General features: G+C 36.0%; 1 protein-coding gene across 1 annotated transcript in view; it reads right to left on the bottom strand.

Annotated features, from left to right (window-relative positions):
- CDC40 (cell division cycle 40) overlaps positions 1-16,429 on the bottom strand; it is a 52,873-nt gene that overhangs the window by 16,164 nt on the left and 20,280 nt on the right. Inside the window, exons 3-8 of the mRNA XM_007450099.1 lie at positions 14,885-15,014; positions 7,692-7,775; positions 5,407-5,546; positions 4,207-4,303; positions 2,293-2,432; positions 1,389-1,463 (exon numbers count right to left, since the gene is read on the bottom strand). Of these exons, the coding sequence (XP_007450161.1) occupies positions 1,389-1,463; positions 2,293-2,432; positions 4,207-4,303; positions 5,407-5,546; positions 7,692-7,775; positions 14,885-15,014 (666 nt within the window). The remainder of the gene's footprint in view (positions 1-1,388; positions 1,464-2,292; positions 2,433-4,206; positions 4,304-5,406; positions 5,547-7,691; positions 7,776-14,884; positions 15,015-16,429) is intronic.

The following is a 16,429-nucleotide window of genomic DNA, read 5'->3' as shown; positions in this document are numbered from 1 at the left end:
TGCGGCATGTGGGATCTTCCCAGACCAGGGCTTGAAACCGTGTCCCCTGCATTGGCAGGAGGATTCTTAACCCCTTGCCACCAGGGAAGCCCCTAAACAATTATTTATCCTCAGTTCTTTGCACATAATAGGTACCTAATAAATGTTCACAGACGTGAACAAATTAAATTCTGTGCTTTTCTAACTGGTCAAACAGAAGACCTTAATCTCAATTAACATAGTCTGTATAAACTGCAAGTTAAAGGAAGTAAGTTTTTTTACTCCAAACTGTTGTCCTGTCATTTTAAGCCACTAAGTTGAGGCAAATGCCTAAATGGTTGCTCTCATCAAAAAAAGCTGCCTTTATATATTGTTACTACCCATGAATTATTTACAAAGAATAAAATTTTCATGAGTCAACTTTCCAAGACTCAAGAGCACTATAGGGTTGATATTTATTGACCAGTATAATGATCCAAAAAGATAAAAACCATGCTTCCAGATTTAAGTTTTTGAAAGGCTTTCCCATATTCAAATTGACATGTATTGGCAAGTGAGTTTTTCTACCACACATTCTACAGCTGAACATCAACTAAAGTTGGACCTTCCCAAGACTATAAAAAGTGTGAGAAGAGGCTGGGAGCAATTCTGCTACTAGCATTTAGAAGAAAAAGGGTGAATTACATTATCTGCTCTCTAAAAATGGGTTTTCTATCACATGTCCTCTCTACCTTTAAGGTACTAAGGAACAAATGAACTCAGTTACATATCTAAAACCTCTATAAAAATGCATTATTGGTGATTAAATATTTATGTGCCTAAAGCCAATGTGATTGATTATGTCCTAATCAGCTATCTAAGCTTACAGAGAGCCTAGCCAAGGGCTTCCCTGGTGGCACAGTGGTTAGGAATCCACCTGCCAATGCAGGGGACACGCATTCGTGCCTGGTCCGGGAGGATCCCACATGCCACGGAGCAGCCAAGCCCGTGCACCACAACTGCTGAGCCTGTGCTCTAGAGCCCGTGAGCCACAACTACTGAGCCTGTGTGCCGCAACTACTGAAGCCCGTGTGCCTAGAGCCCGTGTACTGCAACGAAGAGTAGCCCCCACTCACCTCAACTCAAGAAGGCCTGCGCATAGCAACAAAGACCCAACGCGGCCAAAAAATAAATAATAAAAATTTTTAAAAATCTTAAAAAAAAAAAAAAAAGAGCCTAGCCAATTGGACCACAAAGCCATATCTGAATCAACGTGTTTGGAAGCAGTTCATAAACTGCTGCATTCACAGGGCTTAAGAGAAAATAATTAGCCTCTAATTGCCTAATAAACCCAGATTTATCTATAATAACCGAATAGATTTAACCAAAGCACTAGCTTTGTAGCACTCCTACTGTTACTGAAAACTCACCTTAATTTTACAGTCCATGGAACAAGACAGCAACAAATGGCCAGAGAGAGGAAACAATCTGACTGCACTGACGCCCTGTAAAAAGGAATTAAAATTATCAGTCAGAAGCATTTGAAATCTCAGCTAAAATTAAACAGAAGGGAAAGACAGTGTATTTTTAAGCCACCTAATTTACTATTTTTCTTCATTCTAAAAATCACACCCTAGAATAACCTTCGTTAGTATTCTAAGAGCAGCCCTTTGGACGCTAAGCTTTTCAAGATTTTTTTTTAACCTTCATCACCGACTTCCTCACCCAAAGGAATTCTTAGTCAATCATGTTACTAATGCCCTCACTCCTCTTCCTTCTTTTACTCAGCACCTTTGCTCTTTGCTAAGAGCTGGAAATTATCAGTTGGAACAGTGCAGATGACAAAGAATATTAACATCAAAATTTTCAAGTGTCTTGTCTCTGCATTAGTTTAAGAATATCATAGTGTATAAACCAGGGAGCATCTAATCTTCTTTGAAGTGTGATAACTCTAATTGCTAACGTAAAATTATTGAGGCTTTGGTGCTAGTACCAGCCCATTACTCACTGACTTGGTGCCCAAGAGGAAGAATATTATGGCAGGAACTTGGAGGCGAAGGCCTGGGCTACCATAAGGGGATAGGACACCGAATCATGAATGCTTATGTCACGGCCCAATCAGATGACCTTGAAGACTGAGTATTCACTTGTGACTCATATGTGTTGGTACTGCTAGAGTCTGACTCCGGCTTATCTTCAGTTTGACCTCCCTGTTCTATCTTGACTTCTCTACATCTTTACTAGAAATATTGAATGTCCCACATCAATAGCTGAAAAGTTATGCTGGTGTCACTGTTATACATTACAACAAACAAAAACAACCAATTTGCTTACCTTTGTGTGTCCGGACCACACATGAATTTGTTTTTTGGGAAGATAACACTTCTCAGGTGGCACAGGTGACCGCAGATTAACACCAACATCCTGAGGTATGTGAAGATAGGACCTGCCTTGATAGTCATACATTTCTTTAACTGAAACAAGAAGGCAAAAGAAAGCAGTGAACAAATAAAAGCCAGTCATGAAATCTACATTCTTAAAATAATAACAAACATTTTATTCATAGGGATATCGTTGCGTATCAGGGTTTTGGTAAAAATACTCTGATGATGTTAAGACCAAGAGTCAGCTAAAATTTAACTGCCTGAAATCATAGCTATTATTTATAATTAGTGGTAGTATTTTAGAATCCCTAAATATCGAGAGAATATCAGACCTTTAAAATAAGCTCTTACTTCTTTATCCAGTTACACATTTTAGTGGCATATACAAAGACTCCACTGCAATACAATTACAGCAAGAGAAGAAAAGATAATACTTGGGCCTTGTGAGTCATTGGCAAAGAATCAGAAGCAAAACAGGATAAGAAGGAAGTTAAAACAAAACAAAAATATATCAACTATCCTTTTCCCTGCTTTCCTCCTTTATGTCCTTCCAGGTTCTTTTTCCAATCTCTTTTCTACTTTCAACCCAGATTTTACAATAAAGTCACATGTGAGAATTAAATGACATAGTATATATAAAGCATTTAGTAGCATGCTGCACAGAGTAAGTACTCAATAAATGTTGGCTGTTATTGTTATTATGGCCACAAGCACCATAGTACTAAATAGACTCCTTGGAGATAAAACTGGAGCTTGAGAAGCTAAACGTGACCTCGTGAAACCTATATATTTGATAAGTGATATAACATTAGAATAATCAATACTATCAGAACTGAATTATTCTTTTAGTCTGGTAGTCACTACATAATTTCCCCAATATAACTAGTTACTAATGAACCAGGTAGAGTTTAGAATATAATTTATTTTGGTGAATATGCATTTCCTTCTACAAATCAAAGTAAGTATGAGAATCTTAATCTTCAGTCCACTTACATGAGAAACAAAGTTTATTCTTTTAAAGTGTAATTTAGTAACAGTTACAAACTGTGATCATACCTGGAGAATATTTGGCTTGGGTTAAAAACAAAAGGTTAAAATGACTGGGGGAGGGCTTCCCTGGTGGCGCAGTGGTTGAGAGTCTGCCTGCCAATGCAGGGGACACGGGTTCGTGCCCTGGTCCGGGAAGATCCCACATGCTGCCGAGCGGCTGGGCCCATGAGCCATGGCCGCTGAGCCTGCGCATCTGGAGCCTGTGCTCCGCAACGGGAGAGGCCACAACAGTGAGAGGCCCGTGTACCGCAAAAAAAAAAAAAAAAAAGACTGGGGGACTAGTTATACATCAAAAAGAGTCAACTTTATCTTAGGAAAGAACAGACTGTGAACCATAATCTCCTTTATCTATCTTTAAAAAAAAATTCATTAGCACTTCAAAAAAAGTCATCTGTGGCTGTCTCTTTAATTAGAACATAGAAGAGGTTTGCTATAATTTCTTTTCTTTTTTTTTTTTTTTTGCGGTACGCGGGCCTCTCACTGTTGTGGCCTCTCCCGCTGCGGAGCACAGGCTCCGGACGCGCAGGCCCAGGGGCCATGGCTCACGGGCCCAGCTGCTCGGCGGCATGTGGGATCCTCCCAGACCGGAGCACGAACCCGTGTCCCCTGCAACGGCAGGCGGACTCTCAACCACTGCGCCACCAGGGAAGCCCTGCTATAATTTCTTTGGGATGCAAACTGTCCAATATAATTCTTAATAAAATGAATTCTAGCAGCTGATTAGTAAAGGCAATACATATATTATGTGAACAGAGAACAGAGTAAATATCTGAAAGTTTATCATAAAAATGAGGAGGCATAAAAAATATATTACCATGTAAGATTGTCTTTTCCTCTCCAGGTTTCTCTTCTTCCTGTTTGCCTTTTTTCTGCCTCTTTGCTGTAATTTCATCCAATTCTTTTTGTTCTTCCTAAGGGAATTAAGGAGTGAACTTTTAAAATGGATGTTCTAGAACCCCATCCTGGCCAACATTGGTCATAAATTCTTTATAATGAGGCACACTGTTCTGGTGAGGCAACAGCCGCAAGTATGTCTCCCAGGATAACAATCTCAACTCTTTGGCAGACTACAAAATGGCACTAAACACACAGTGGGTACTAGTTAATACTTCTAAACTCATTGTATACAAAACCCATCCTTCTGGAACACCTAAAAGTAATTTGATGTATTATGCTAATTATGTAAGTGAAAAGATGAGGCAATTAGAAAATCTAGTACCAGAAAAGACAGTGAATTTTAGTAGATGATGTTCTTCTTCAGTAAACAGCTTTTAATAGTCATAAGGATATAAGCAGTGACTACAGATTTGTGACACAACTTTTGTGGGAGAAGCAGTAAAAGGAAGGTGGGGTAGTAGTAAATCCTTATAATAACTGAGAAGTCAAAATAAATAAAGAGCAGCATATATGTATTACTGGGATAATTGGATGTGAGATACAGCTAGAATGTAAGCTTCATGAGGATGCGATTTTCTTAATCTTTTCCACTGCTATATCCCTACGACCTAGAACAGTGACTGGCTCATAGAGACAGCAGGATTAGGAGGTGGAGAGGGGCAAGTAGGGTTTTATAGTTTTACTTTATAAACTTCATAATATTATGAAAAAAAACACACATACTACTTTGTTAAAGTTTTTAAATAAATTAATAAATAAAACCCATCATGAATTCTAAAATTATAGAAAGGCTGATTCTGTAATTACTATCTGAATATCTGGCATCAGAAAATCAGCTACCATAGCACCTTAATAGTATTATCAAGGTGATTTTTATTAAAAATTGTTCACTATTGTATTTTAATTAAAAGTATGGAAGATAATAAATCAGAAAAATATAAACAAAAATTATTCCAAAGAAAAGCAAAGGAATTATTGTATTTTCTTTATCAACTAAGGCAGAGAAATTCTGATGAGTCATTTGGTTCTCTAAGGAAACCTCAAGTTTATTAATATAGGATCCTTCATAGAGACACAGCAGACACCTGAATCGGCAATGAGAAACATCACAGCTTACTTCTGAAGGTTTGGCTACATCTTTTTCATCCACATATTTTGCCCACGGTCCCAAGAAACCATCAATATTAGATGCATCATTTTCTTTGAATTTTTTCCTCTTTTCTATTTTCTTCTGACCAGTTTCAAACACAGTTAAACCTATATTAAAAACAAAAAAGCAGAGATCATAAATATGGATATTTTCTAAAGAAACAGCTATATATATATTTATATATATTTATAAACACAAAATATTTAAAACACAAAATGAAACCTACATGAATCAAGATACACCAACTCATGCTATATAAAGAGACTCAACCTTCTGGGCAAAGCAGCTTTCTACCACTGCAATATGTTGCAAATTCTAATATATGTGAAGGAAGAAAAGACCCAGCTATGTAATCCTGCAGTGGTACACAATCTTTTTAATTAATCACAGGCCTTTATCAGTAGATTTTACCACTTTTTCAAAGAAACACAGCAATTTAATAATGCTAAATAATGATAAAGTTACCTTTGAAAGCAAGAATAAACTAAAATTTCTCATTCAAAAGCTGAATTAGATAAAATTACATTAAGTAATTAATAACTTTTCCTTGCTTCACTTGCTTCGCTGTATTGTAATGCAACAGTATAAATTAAAGAAGGTTTCACAAGAATCTGGTACTTCTTCCAGGTGATCTCAATCTCTTAACCTCTAATACCATAAATCTTAACAGTAAGAAGAAAAGAGGAAAGAGGATGTTTCTGGTTGGGATTCTCATTTGATCAGTAGGAGGTGGCATGCTGTGTGTAGTCATTAAATTGGAAAAAGAAAGGTTTACAGGAGTCATAGTCAGAATTTAACTGTTAACTGAGAATCTAGCTACACAAAGATGTAGCTTGTAGAGGTCTAACAAAGAGAAAAGCTTAACCTATATTAATTCAAATCAGTTTCCTTTAAGCTGTGTTCTAACAAAAGGTTGTTAAAATCCTATTTTAACAACAATCTAGCTCATAAACCAAAGGTATCTTGATCATATAGCCCAGGGGTCCCCAACCTTTTTGGCACCGGGGACTGGTTTGTGGAAGAAAATTTTTCCATGGACCGGGGGTGGGAGGGTGGGGATGGTTTTGGGATGATTTAAGTGCATTACATTTATTGTGCACTTTATTTCTATTATTATTACACTGTAATATATAATGAAATAATTATGCAACTCACCATAATTCAGAATCAGTGGGAGCCCTGAGCTTGTTGTCACTTGCCACTCACTGATAGGGTTTTGATATGAGTCTGCAAGCAGTTGATTTATTATGGTCTCTGTGAAGTCAAACCTCTCTGCTAATGATAGTCTGTATTTGTAGCCGCTCCCCAGTGCTAGCATCACTGCCTCAGCTCCATCTCAGATGACCAGGCATTAGGGTCTCATAAGGAGCGCACAACCTAGATCCCTCACATGTGCAGTTCACAGTAGGGTTCGTGCTCCTATGAGACTCTAATGCCACCGCTGATCTGACAGGAGGTGGAGCTCGGGTGGTAATGCAAGCAATGGGGAGTGACTGTAAATACAGATGAAGCTTTGCTCATTTGCCCACTGCTCACCTCCTGCTGTGCAGCCTGGTTCCTAACAGGCCAAGTACCAGTACCTGTCTGTGGCCCGGGTGTTGGGGACCCCCAATATAGGCTCTAGAGTTACTAAGTGCCTTCATACAAACAGCGTACTCTTTTTCTATCGAACATTTTATGGATAAGATTCCAAGGGGCCGATAAGCTTTGTGGCAAGTTAGCATTTACAGTATGATGCTTTGTCTTAAAATAAGTACAAAATGAATACAAGTATAAACATATGTTTTAAAACACATATTCAAACTCAGACTCCAAAGCAACCCTTGAAAGACAATCTCCACAGACATGCACGATGAGATTTTTTTCTGCTCTGTTAAAATGGAGCTTGACATTAGTGTTGAGAAATAAACTGCTAAAATCAGATATACATTAGTTTTCATTTCTTGAATGATTTCTACAGGACTGGAACTGTGCCAAGAAATCACTCCCCACCCCCCCCAACCCCGCCGCTACAGGTACGACTATCTTCCTTACAAGGCTGCACACCTAGTAAGTGGCAAAAGCAAGCTCCAAACTAATATTTCTATACATTGCTCTAAACTATATCCCACTATTGTCTCAACTTAAAAAAAAAAAGAAAATCAAGAGATAAATTACATACCAGTTTTTCCCTACTGTCCAAAGTCAATCTACAAACAGTAAATATAGGTATATATATTTGATATTAAATATTGATATTTCAAATAAATTACCTTGATTTTTTTCCGCTTCTTCTACAGAACCAATATACTTAGTAGACACTTGATGGTTATCTAATGAAGGGTCCAAGGCATAACCTGAAAGGAGAAAAGTACAAATTACTGACTCCATTTTTTTCCATTTACAATTCATTTTAATTCTATACACATTTACTCATTTTACATTTTCCTTCCCAGATGCTGAAAATGGTCTCTTTTTTTGTTTTCTTGTGACTTTATTTCTTCCTTATGTTCTGAAAGTATTACAGCTTCTTTTATCATCAGGATGTACACACCAATAATTCTATCACAAGCAAACCAAATTTTCGGTTTTAAAGTTGCTTGTGCAAGATAATTTCAAAGGCCTTTCATTGTGTTGGATCTCTCTGAGCTTATCTCCAAAAGAGTTATCACTTGACTTTATCACATTCAACTGTCCACTGTTACTCCGAGGACTAATCTTTCTTTCATGAGCTATGTTTCTATTTAGAATCATTAACCCAAATCTCAGGCTGGACAATGAATGACTTCAGTAGAACAGATGAATCTAGCATATGGACATTACATTACTAAGAGCCCGTTAGGCCAAAATATCAAACTTTAGTCTTAAATTTTTTAAGAGCTTAAAAATATACGTATATCATACATTCAGGAGTTTAGAAATCTTTTTATTTTTGGTAACAGATAATGCATGGTTTAGTTTATCAAGTTATATAAACTTTTAAATAACTTAAAAAAGAAATAGGGTAAGAAGAATTACATAAAATTTAGCTATTATTTTGGAAATGCTATTCTCAGTAAAGATAGTCTTCCCTCCCAATTTAAAAATAGTATATTTCTACTTCATAAATCATTATTTATATTTCTTTGGTAAGAGCAGTAAGGATATCTATTAGCATATTTATGTACTCCTTCAGCTAGAGTGTGTAGTCTTCAGTGGTCTATGGGAACTTCAGGAAAGAAAGTCTGTATTAAGTCAGTTTTTCTTCAGCTGGGGTGCTAGTATGATAAATGTTTGGTAAAATCAGTTTTAGTAATAATCCAGTATATTCACAAGAGAGCTAGATCATTAAATCAGTCTATGGCCTACAACCCACGTGAACAAGCATGAAATACTACATAAGAGTACTTGCGCATTTTTTTTTAGCGGTACATTCTAGTGAATATAGTTAACAATTAAATTTTCTTATTTATTTATTTACATTTTAATTTTCAAGCTAAAGATTAAAGAGAACTTCTTTTGGGAAAAAGAAAAAGATTTGTCATCAAACGTACTTTTCAGACAAGCTAAGCACGTAGGTACTCAACTCACCCTCATAGTATGCTAACACTGAACCAACCACCTAGGTATTAGCTCATTTGCATATAGTTTTTTTTTTTTTTAGTATTAAAATATGTTCTTGGCCTGAGGAGAGAGCTTGATGGCAGAAAGCAGCTTTGCAACCTCTGAAATCACAGGTTCAAATCCCATGAGTTATTTTATCTTTCATCTCTTTGACACAGAGAGTAGTGTTTAGTGTTCTATAAATTATTTTTCTAAGATGAGACTTCATAAGGCTCATGTAAAATTTAAACATACCCTAAGTTAAAAATCCCCATCTCAACCATAAAAATTTATCTAAAATGTAATTCTGTCTTGAAGGAGATATATATCTACACAAATGGCATTGCATTATGTGTTCAGGGAGATGGTGTAGGAGGCAGAGAGGGAAGGGAGAACTCTGGTTCTTCTTATGGTCTCTGTAAGCACCAACTGCCAGCTCGTCTGGCCTGGAATTTCCTCTTCTTCTGAGGAAAGGAACTTATGTTCTCCTCCTTCTCCACACCCTCTGCGGTAAAATCTTTACTGCCACTGTCACCATTACCACTACTGCCTCCCACCCAGGTAATTAGGGGATAATAGTATTTTCCCTTTACTAATAAGGGATGTTAAATATTTATCTATTGATAAATGTCTTGCTAGAAGTTAGCCAGCAACAGAACAAGATATAACTCTAACACTACAGAATTTTAGTCCAATTAGTTTTCTACCAACCTATGTCTCAAATAAGTGAATATATCTATATTTAAGCTCTGAAATATTCTTATCTATCTTTCTGAAGCTTATTTTCCATTTTATCTTTTTAATAGAGTTACTGTTTACTTCTTTTTTTTAATTTTTAAATTTATTTTCTTTATTTTTTTTGGCTGCATCAGGTCTTAGTTGCAGTACACAGGATCTTTCATTGCAGCATGCTGGCTCTTCATTGTGGTGTGCAGGCTTCCTTCTAGTTGTGGCATGTGGGCTGCAGGGCACGTGGGCTCTGTAGTTGTGGCACAGTGGCTCCAGAGCACATGGGTTCTGTAGTTTGTGGCATGCGGGGTGTATTGTTGAGATGCGCAAGCTCATTAGTAGTGGTGCATGGGCTTAGTTGCCCTGCGGCATGTGGGATCTCAGTTCCCTGACCAGGGATCGAACCTGTGTCCCCTGCATTGGAAGGCAGATTCTTTACCACTGGACCATGAGAGAATTCCCAATGTTTACTTTCTTTCTTTGTAGTTTTACTTGAAATGGCTCTAATAATATTAGTTTTATTGTTAGATTCTTAAGATTAGTAATATTAATGTCTCAATAGGTAAATGAGAAGAGACTGTAAACAATTTGCAAAAGAATGATTACAAATATATGAAAAAACCTTCAAACCTCACTAGTAATACAAAAGGATAAATTTAAAATAAAGAAATACAATATTTTGCCTATCAAATAAACAAAGGAAAAACAATCATATGGATCTTGAGTAAGGAGAAGTAGGATTTTTATACATGGTGGTGGCAGTAAAAGTTGGGAGAATTCTTTTGGAAAACAATTTTGACAATATATAACAAAAGTTTTAAAAACATTTACATTCTTAGATTGGATCTTCTGGAGATTCATCTTAATAACGAAAAACAACCCATAAAGTTTTATGCACAAACAAATTCACTACCACATTTTAAAAAGCATTTTACTGCAGCTTAAAATATACACCACCACATTTTAAATAATGAAAACTAGAACCAACTTGCAATCTAAATGATACAAGAATTTTTTCATAAATGATGACATCTTCATTCAGCAGGGTATTTTAAAAAATCATTTAAAAATGTTAATAAAAGCTTTGTGACTGCCTGGAGGGGTGGGACAGGGAGGGTGGGAGGGAGGGAGATGCAAGAGGGAAGAGATATGGAAACATATGTATATATATAACTGATTCATTTGTTGTAAAGCAGAAACTAACACACCACTGTAAAGCAATTATACTCCAATAAAGATGTTAAAAAATAATAAAATTTTAAAAAAAATTAAAAAAAAGCAGAAACTAACACACCACTGTAAAGCAATTATACTCCAATAAAGATGTTAAAAAATAATAAAATTTTAAAAAAAATTAAAAAAAAGCAGAAACTAACACCATTGTAAAGCAATTATACTCCAATAAAGATGTTAAAAAAAAAGTTAATAGAAAGGTTTAATATTGAAGTTAAAACTCAGTTACTAATGAGTGTGGTGAAAGTAAATGTGTTTATTAATTAAAAAAATTTTTTTTATTGGAGTATACTTGCTTTACAATGTTGTGTTAGTTTCTGCTGTACAATGAAGTGAATCAGCTTAAACATGTCTATTTAAAATTTTCCACTTTCATAGACTGGTGTGGAGAAAATCATGAGTGAAAGGAGGACAAAGGGGAGAAACCTCACAGAGAATCCCCAAGTAAGACCAGTAAGGGAACAGGCCAGAAAGCCCAGACAAAAAGGGAGAACAGGACAAAAGAATTCATACAAAACATTGAGAGACTAAGAACTCAGGACAAACATGATAAATGGGAGCTAAAAGCAAAACTGTAGCATAAGTAAATGGGATGATACAGTAAAGGAGACTATCTTCACAGATTAAGGAATAGAGGTGGCTGTGATAAACTAAGTAAAATAATACGCTTAGATTATAACACTGCTATAACCATTTAAAAATGGTTAGAAAAGTAGGATCAGTGTTCTATATCCCAGAAGAGTTATAGAGTGATAAATATGAGACTTAGGTAAAGATGAATTCCTGGACTTCCCAGGTGATACAGTGGTTAAGAACCCGCCTGCCAATGCAAGGGACATGGGTTTGATCCCTGGTCCGGGAAGATCGCACATGACGCAGAGCAACTAAGCCCGTGCGCTACAACTACTGAGCCTGCGCTCTAGAGCTTGCGAGCCGCAACTACTGAGCCCGTGTGCCACAACTACTGAAGCCCGCGTGCCTAGAGCCCGTGCTCCGCAACAAGAGAAGCCACCACAATGAGAAGCCCCGGCTCGCTGCAACTAGAGAAAGCCCGCGTGCGGCAACGAAGACCCAACGCAGCCAAAAATAATAAATAAATAAAATAAAATAATTTTTAAAAAGCTGAATTCCTGTGCCATCTCCTTCATGTCTCGTAGGTAAGAGAGACATGTCTTGTGTCTTATACAAGATATAAGGAAGGTCTGCTCCCTGGTACTTTGCAAATCAGAAGGTAACAGAAAGGTCTCACAGCCTTACATTCCATGTGTAAGAGTGAGAGGAAAAACTCAGACAGGAATTACTATCAGAAGCTAGACAAGAACCTTCTATGAGAAAATAAGACTTGTAAATTAACAGAAGCTATACGTGCTTAGTACTTGGGGGTAAAGAAAAAAAGACTGCTAAAAACTTGAGGTTGGTTAACTTGTTTATTAATTTAAGTTCAGATAAATGGTTCTCAGTTCTAAGATTCTCATAAGGGAGACAGAGCATACATTACTTAATTTGCAAGTGGCTACTCCTTTTATTCCAGGCCACCTAACATAGTATATACCCCACATTCCTTTTTTACGTCTTTAACTCATTAAATAGTTCAATCTCTGTTTTAGTCCACCCCCTCTTAATGGAAGAGGCAAAAAATACCAGCTATTTTTTTTCCCAAATAAGCTGTTTCTGAACCTGGGTCTAAAGCCAACTGAATAGCTTTCAATGCGATAGGATAGTTCAAGAAAAGTAGGTATCTGTATGAACTTAATTTGAATTTTTTCACCTGTTTTATTTTGTTTTAAAGATTTAAGCTACCTAAATTATTGCTTAAGGCCCTTCCTTCTAAAGTCTAAAAAAAACCATGCAGAGCCTTTAAAAGTCCATTTTATTATAGGCTAGGATATAATAAATTCATGATGCAATAGAATTGATTTTTATGTACTTTATGTAAATTGATTTTTATGTACCATGTAAATACTTTAGATTTACATGGGATCCCTTATACAAGCAATGGGTACAATGCATTTATAACCATTTTATTGGACTGGAAGTGTCACTGAACTCTTTTAGGAGATTTCAGAGGTATAAAGTCTTTGCTATGACTTTTGGCACCTGTTAAGTCAATTATAACCTTGCCACGGTGAAATATAATTTAATATATGTCAATCATTTTACACCCACTTTCCAAGAACATATTGTGGATAAATAACTAAGACTATCTGTACTAAACCTCTAAACTAATTCACGATGAATCAGTTTGCATCGCTCACTAAAAACTAGAAAAAAGTAATTTTCTAACATTAGAATAATTATGTAAATTGTAATATAAACCCATCAGTGGATATTACATAGCACTTAAAAATAATAAGCTTTGAGATTATAAAGTAACATTGAAAAATGCTTATGATAGAATATTGAATTAGAAAGTTGCAAAATTTTCAGTATAGAAGGATTATAGCTCTGTAATACAAATATGTATAATAAAAGACTTGGAGGAATAAAATATCTACTAAAAGTAGATATTTTAGTACAGTGGGATTATAGGTAACCTTTTTCTTCTCTTTCCTAAATGTTTAAAATTTGTTTATGTTATTTTTTAGTGAAAACAATTGCTAGTAAAAAGCATCACCGAATACATAACATTTCACATGATACTGCTTTCTCAACTTTTTTTTGGGTGCTATCTTATAATAATGGAGGTTACTGGTAGATAGGACAGAAAAATCTGTTTAGAACTTAAAAAAAATTCTATAAGAAATAAAAGGAGGAGGTATTAGAATTTTAACTGCAAAGAAAACTAAATGAAAATAAGAGAGACAATGTTGCTGATGTCTAAAAATGTGATTATTAAATCTCTTGTTAAAAAAGTTCAAAGTTTTCTTTTTCAGTTACTCTTTGGGGAAGAGAACATCAGCATAAGTAATTAATTCATAAAGATCACAACTACAACAGGCATAAAAACATTCTCAGTTACTTTGCTCACCCACCCTACCAAAAGGCTCTTCAAAGCAGAAGGTGATCAGTGTTGTCTGTCAACCTACAGATGTAGATTATGGGAATAGCAAGAAAAGGCACTACCAAATATGGACAAAGTGACCAGACCTATGATCTCTGGAACCATCAGCAAGGACATTTTTATAAAGACCATCTTCTTGTAGAGGGGATTCCCAGCCTTGTATGCACATTAACTTTCTCAAATCCCACCAGTGATAGGATATAATTATTTTACGCAATGAATTTGTGGCCATTCCATTTCCTGATATCCCTCAGTAATCAACAGAAAACTTTTCAGAGATAAAATTTGAGAAAGAGAGTAAAGTCAACTAGTGCATAAGAAGATAAAAATATACCTCTTAACACTATCCGGTTATTTACCAATTTCAACAGCAGTCTACATGCAACAGTCATTCAATAACAAGTGTTCATTAAAAAGTACAACAGAGAGGGCTTCCCTGGTGGCGCAGTGGTTGAGAGCCCGTCTGCTGATGCAGGGGACACGGGTTCATGCCCCGGTCTGGGAAGATCCCACATGCCACAGAGCGGCTGGGCCTGTGAGCCATGGCCGCTGAGCCTGCGGGTCCGGAGCCTGTGTTCCGCAATGGGAGAGGCCACAACAGTGAGAGGCCCGCGTACCGCAAAATAAAAAAAGTACAACAGAGAATGTTCTGTTTTTAAGACCACAGAATATTTCTAGTACTCAGAAATCAGAACAGATTTAGAATGACAGCTAAAAATATTAGTGCACCTTCCTATTTGTATAAATATTTATAGATGTGTATAAGAAAACATACTACCCTTTTAAGGAATCCAGGTTAATAAATTTAAAAAGCCAGAAGATAAAATTGATTATTGCGTGCACACACAACACACACACACACACACACACACACACCCCACTTCTAATAAGGTTTAACATGAAACTCGCGTATCATCTTACCGTATGTGGCAAAAGTTCTTCTTTGCTGTTCAAACATAAAATCATTGATATGGGCTGGTTCAGCATATCCAGAAAGCATATTTCTAGGGGCAGCCATTTGCTGTGTTCTGAAGGGATTTTCTGGTCCAAACTACAATGTTATAAGAAAAAAACAAACAAACAAGAAAACCCAAATTCTCAGTGTATAAGCTAGAATGAGTAGAATTATTGCACAGTATTTTTAACTCTAAATCATCAGGGGCCCATTAACCTGTGTGGGAACATGCTTCCCTCCCATGGTTTAGTACAACTGGACAATGGCTGGTTAGCACTGTTTGGCAGCCACCAGGACTGGAGAGGAACCAGCTCACCCAAGCCTATGTGTGGCTATTGAAATTTAAATTAATTAAAATATTCAGTTCCTCAGCCATACCAGCCACATTTCAAGAGCTCAACAGCCACATACAATTACTGGCTACTACATTTTCATTATTGCAGGAAGTTCTATTTGACAGTGTTGCTCTGGATAATTGAGACACACTATAGTTTTGTCTAAACAATGACTTGGGGGATTTTTGGAATGGTACCATGATGTAATTTAAAAAACACATGTTTCTCTGCTACTAGATTATGAGTTCCTCAAAGGTGGAGACTTAGAACCATCAATACTTTCCATAGTGCCTGGCAATATAGAAAGCACTAATGAAAGAAAGATTAATCAGTCTCACTGGGGGCCGAAGATAGGAAATAGACAATAAAAGTAAAGTGCTTGAAAAAGTCCCTAGGAAAAGACATTACAAATGTAAATAAAACTTCTCCGTTCTGAAAAGTCACACTATGAAAATCTTACACAAAATAGTGCCATTATTATCTATATGTTTACAATGTTTTGAGTTTCCAGAATGGCTTTCCAAATGTTATTTAATTTGATCTGTACAAAAATTCTGGAAAGTTAAAGAGGTATTCTGTTTCTCATGTTAGAAATGGAGAAAAAGGTCAAGATGACATACCTTGCCTGCCTAAAGTCACTAATGCTATTAGAAAAGGTACTGGGAAGATCCAACTGTTTTCTTTCCAGTTTTAAAAATAAAGAATAAAATGAACTTCCCACTTTGGAAACAGTGGAAGTAGAACAGGATATTTTTATTTGAATTCTGGAAGGTCGATTGTCATAATAAATATTTTGACATTAGAACATCTTAGGTCACTACCATTTGAAACCACCTTTTCCATGATACACTTCCAGAGCCATAAATATAAATTATTGATCTTTCCTTAACCAGAATGTTGTCTTCTCTACATATCAACATTATGCTATGCATAAAAATCTGAATTTAAACGTTAATTTGCCTTATAATTTTTTCTGCTTTAGAAGAAAATAAATTACTATAATATTCCTTTCTATTGACAGCTTCCATTTCTAGGTTTAAAATGATTCAATCTTAAGATATCTAATTCATATATAAAGCTTTTACTACTATTTATTCTAAATTATAATAAAGGACAGGGCAAGACTTTATAGCCCATATTAGTTCTTCCTGAGCTGAGGGGTGGAAATGTAGGGAA

Source organism: Lipotes vexillifer, unplaced genomic scaffold (genome assembly GCF_000442215.2).
Source record: "Lipotes vexillifer unplaced genomic scaffold, Lipotes_vexillifer_v1.1 scaffold1238, whole genome shotgun sequence".
In the NCBI taxonomy this organism is placed as follows: Eukaryota; Metazoa; Chordata; class Mammalia; order Artiodactyla; family Lipotidae; genus Lipotes; species Lipotes vexillifer.
The sequence above is the reverse complement of the archived record's forward strand: the minus strand, read 5'-3'. Positions and strand labels throughout refer to the sequence as shown.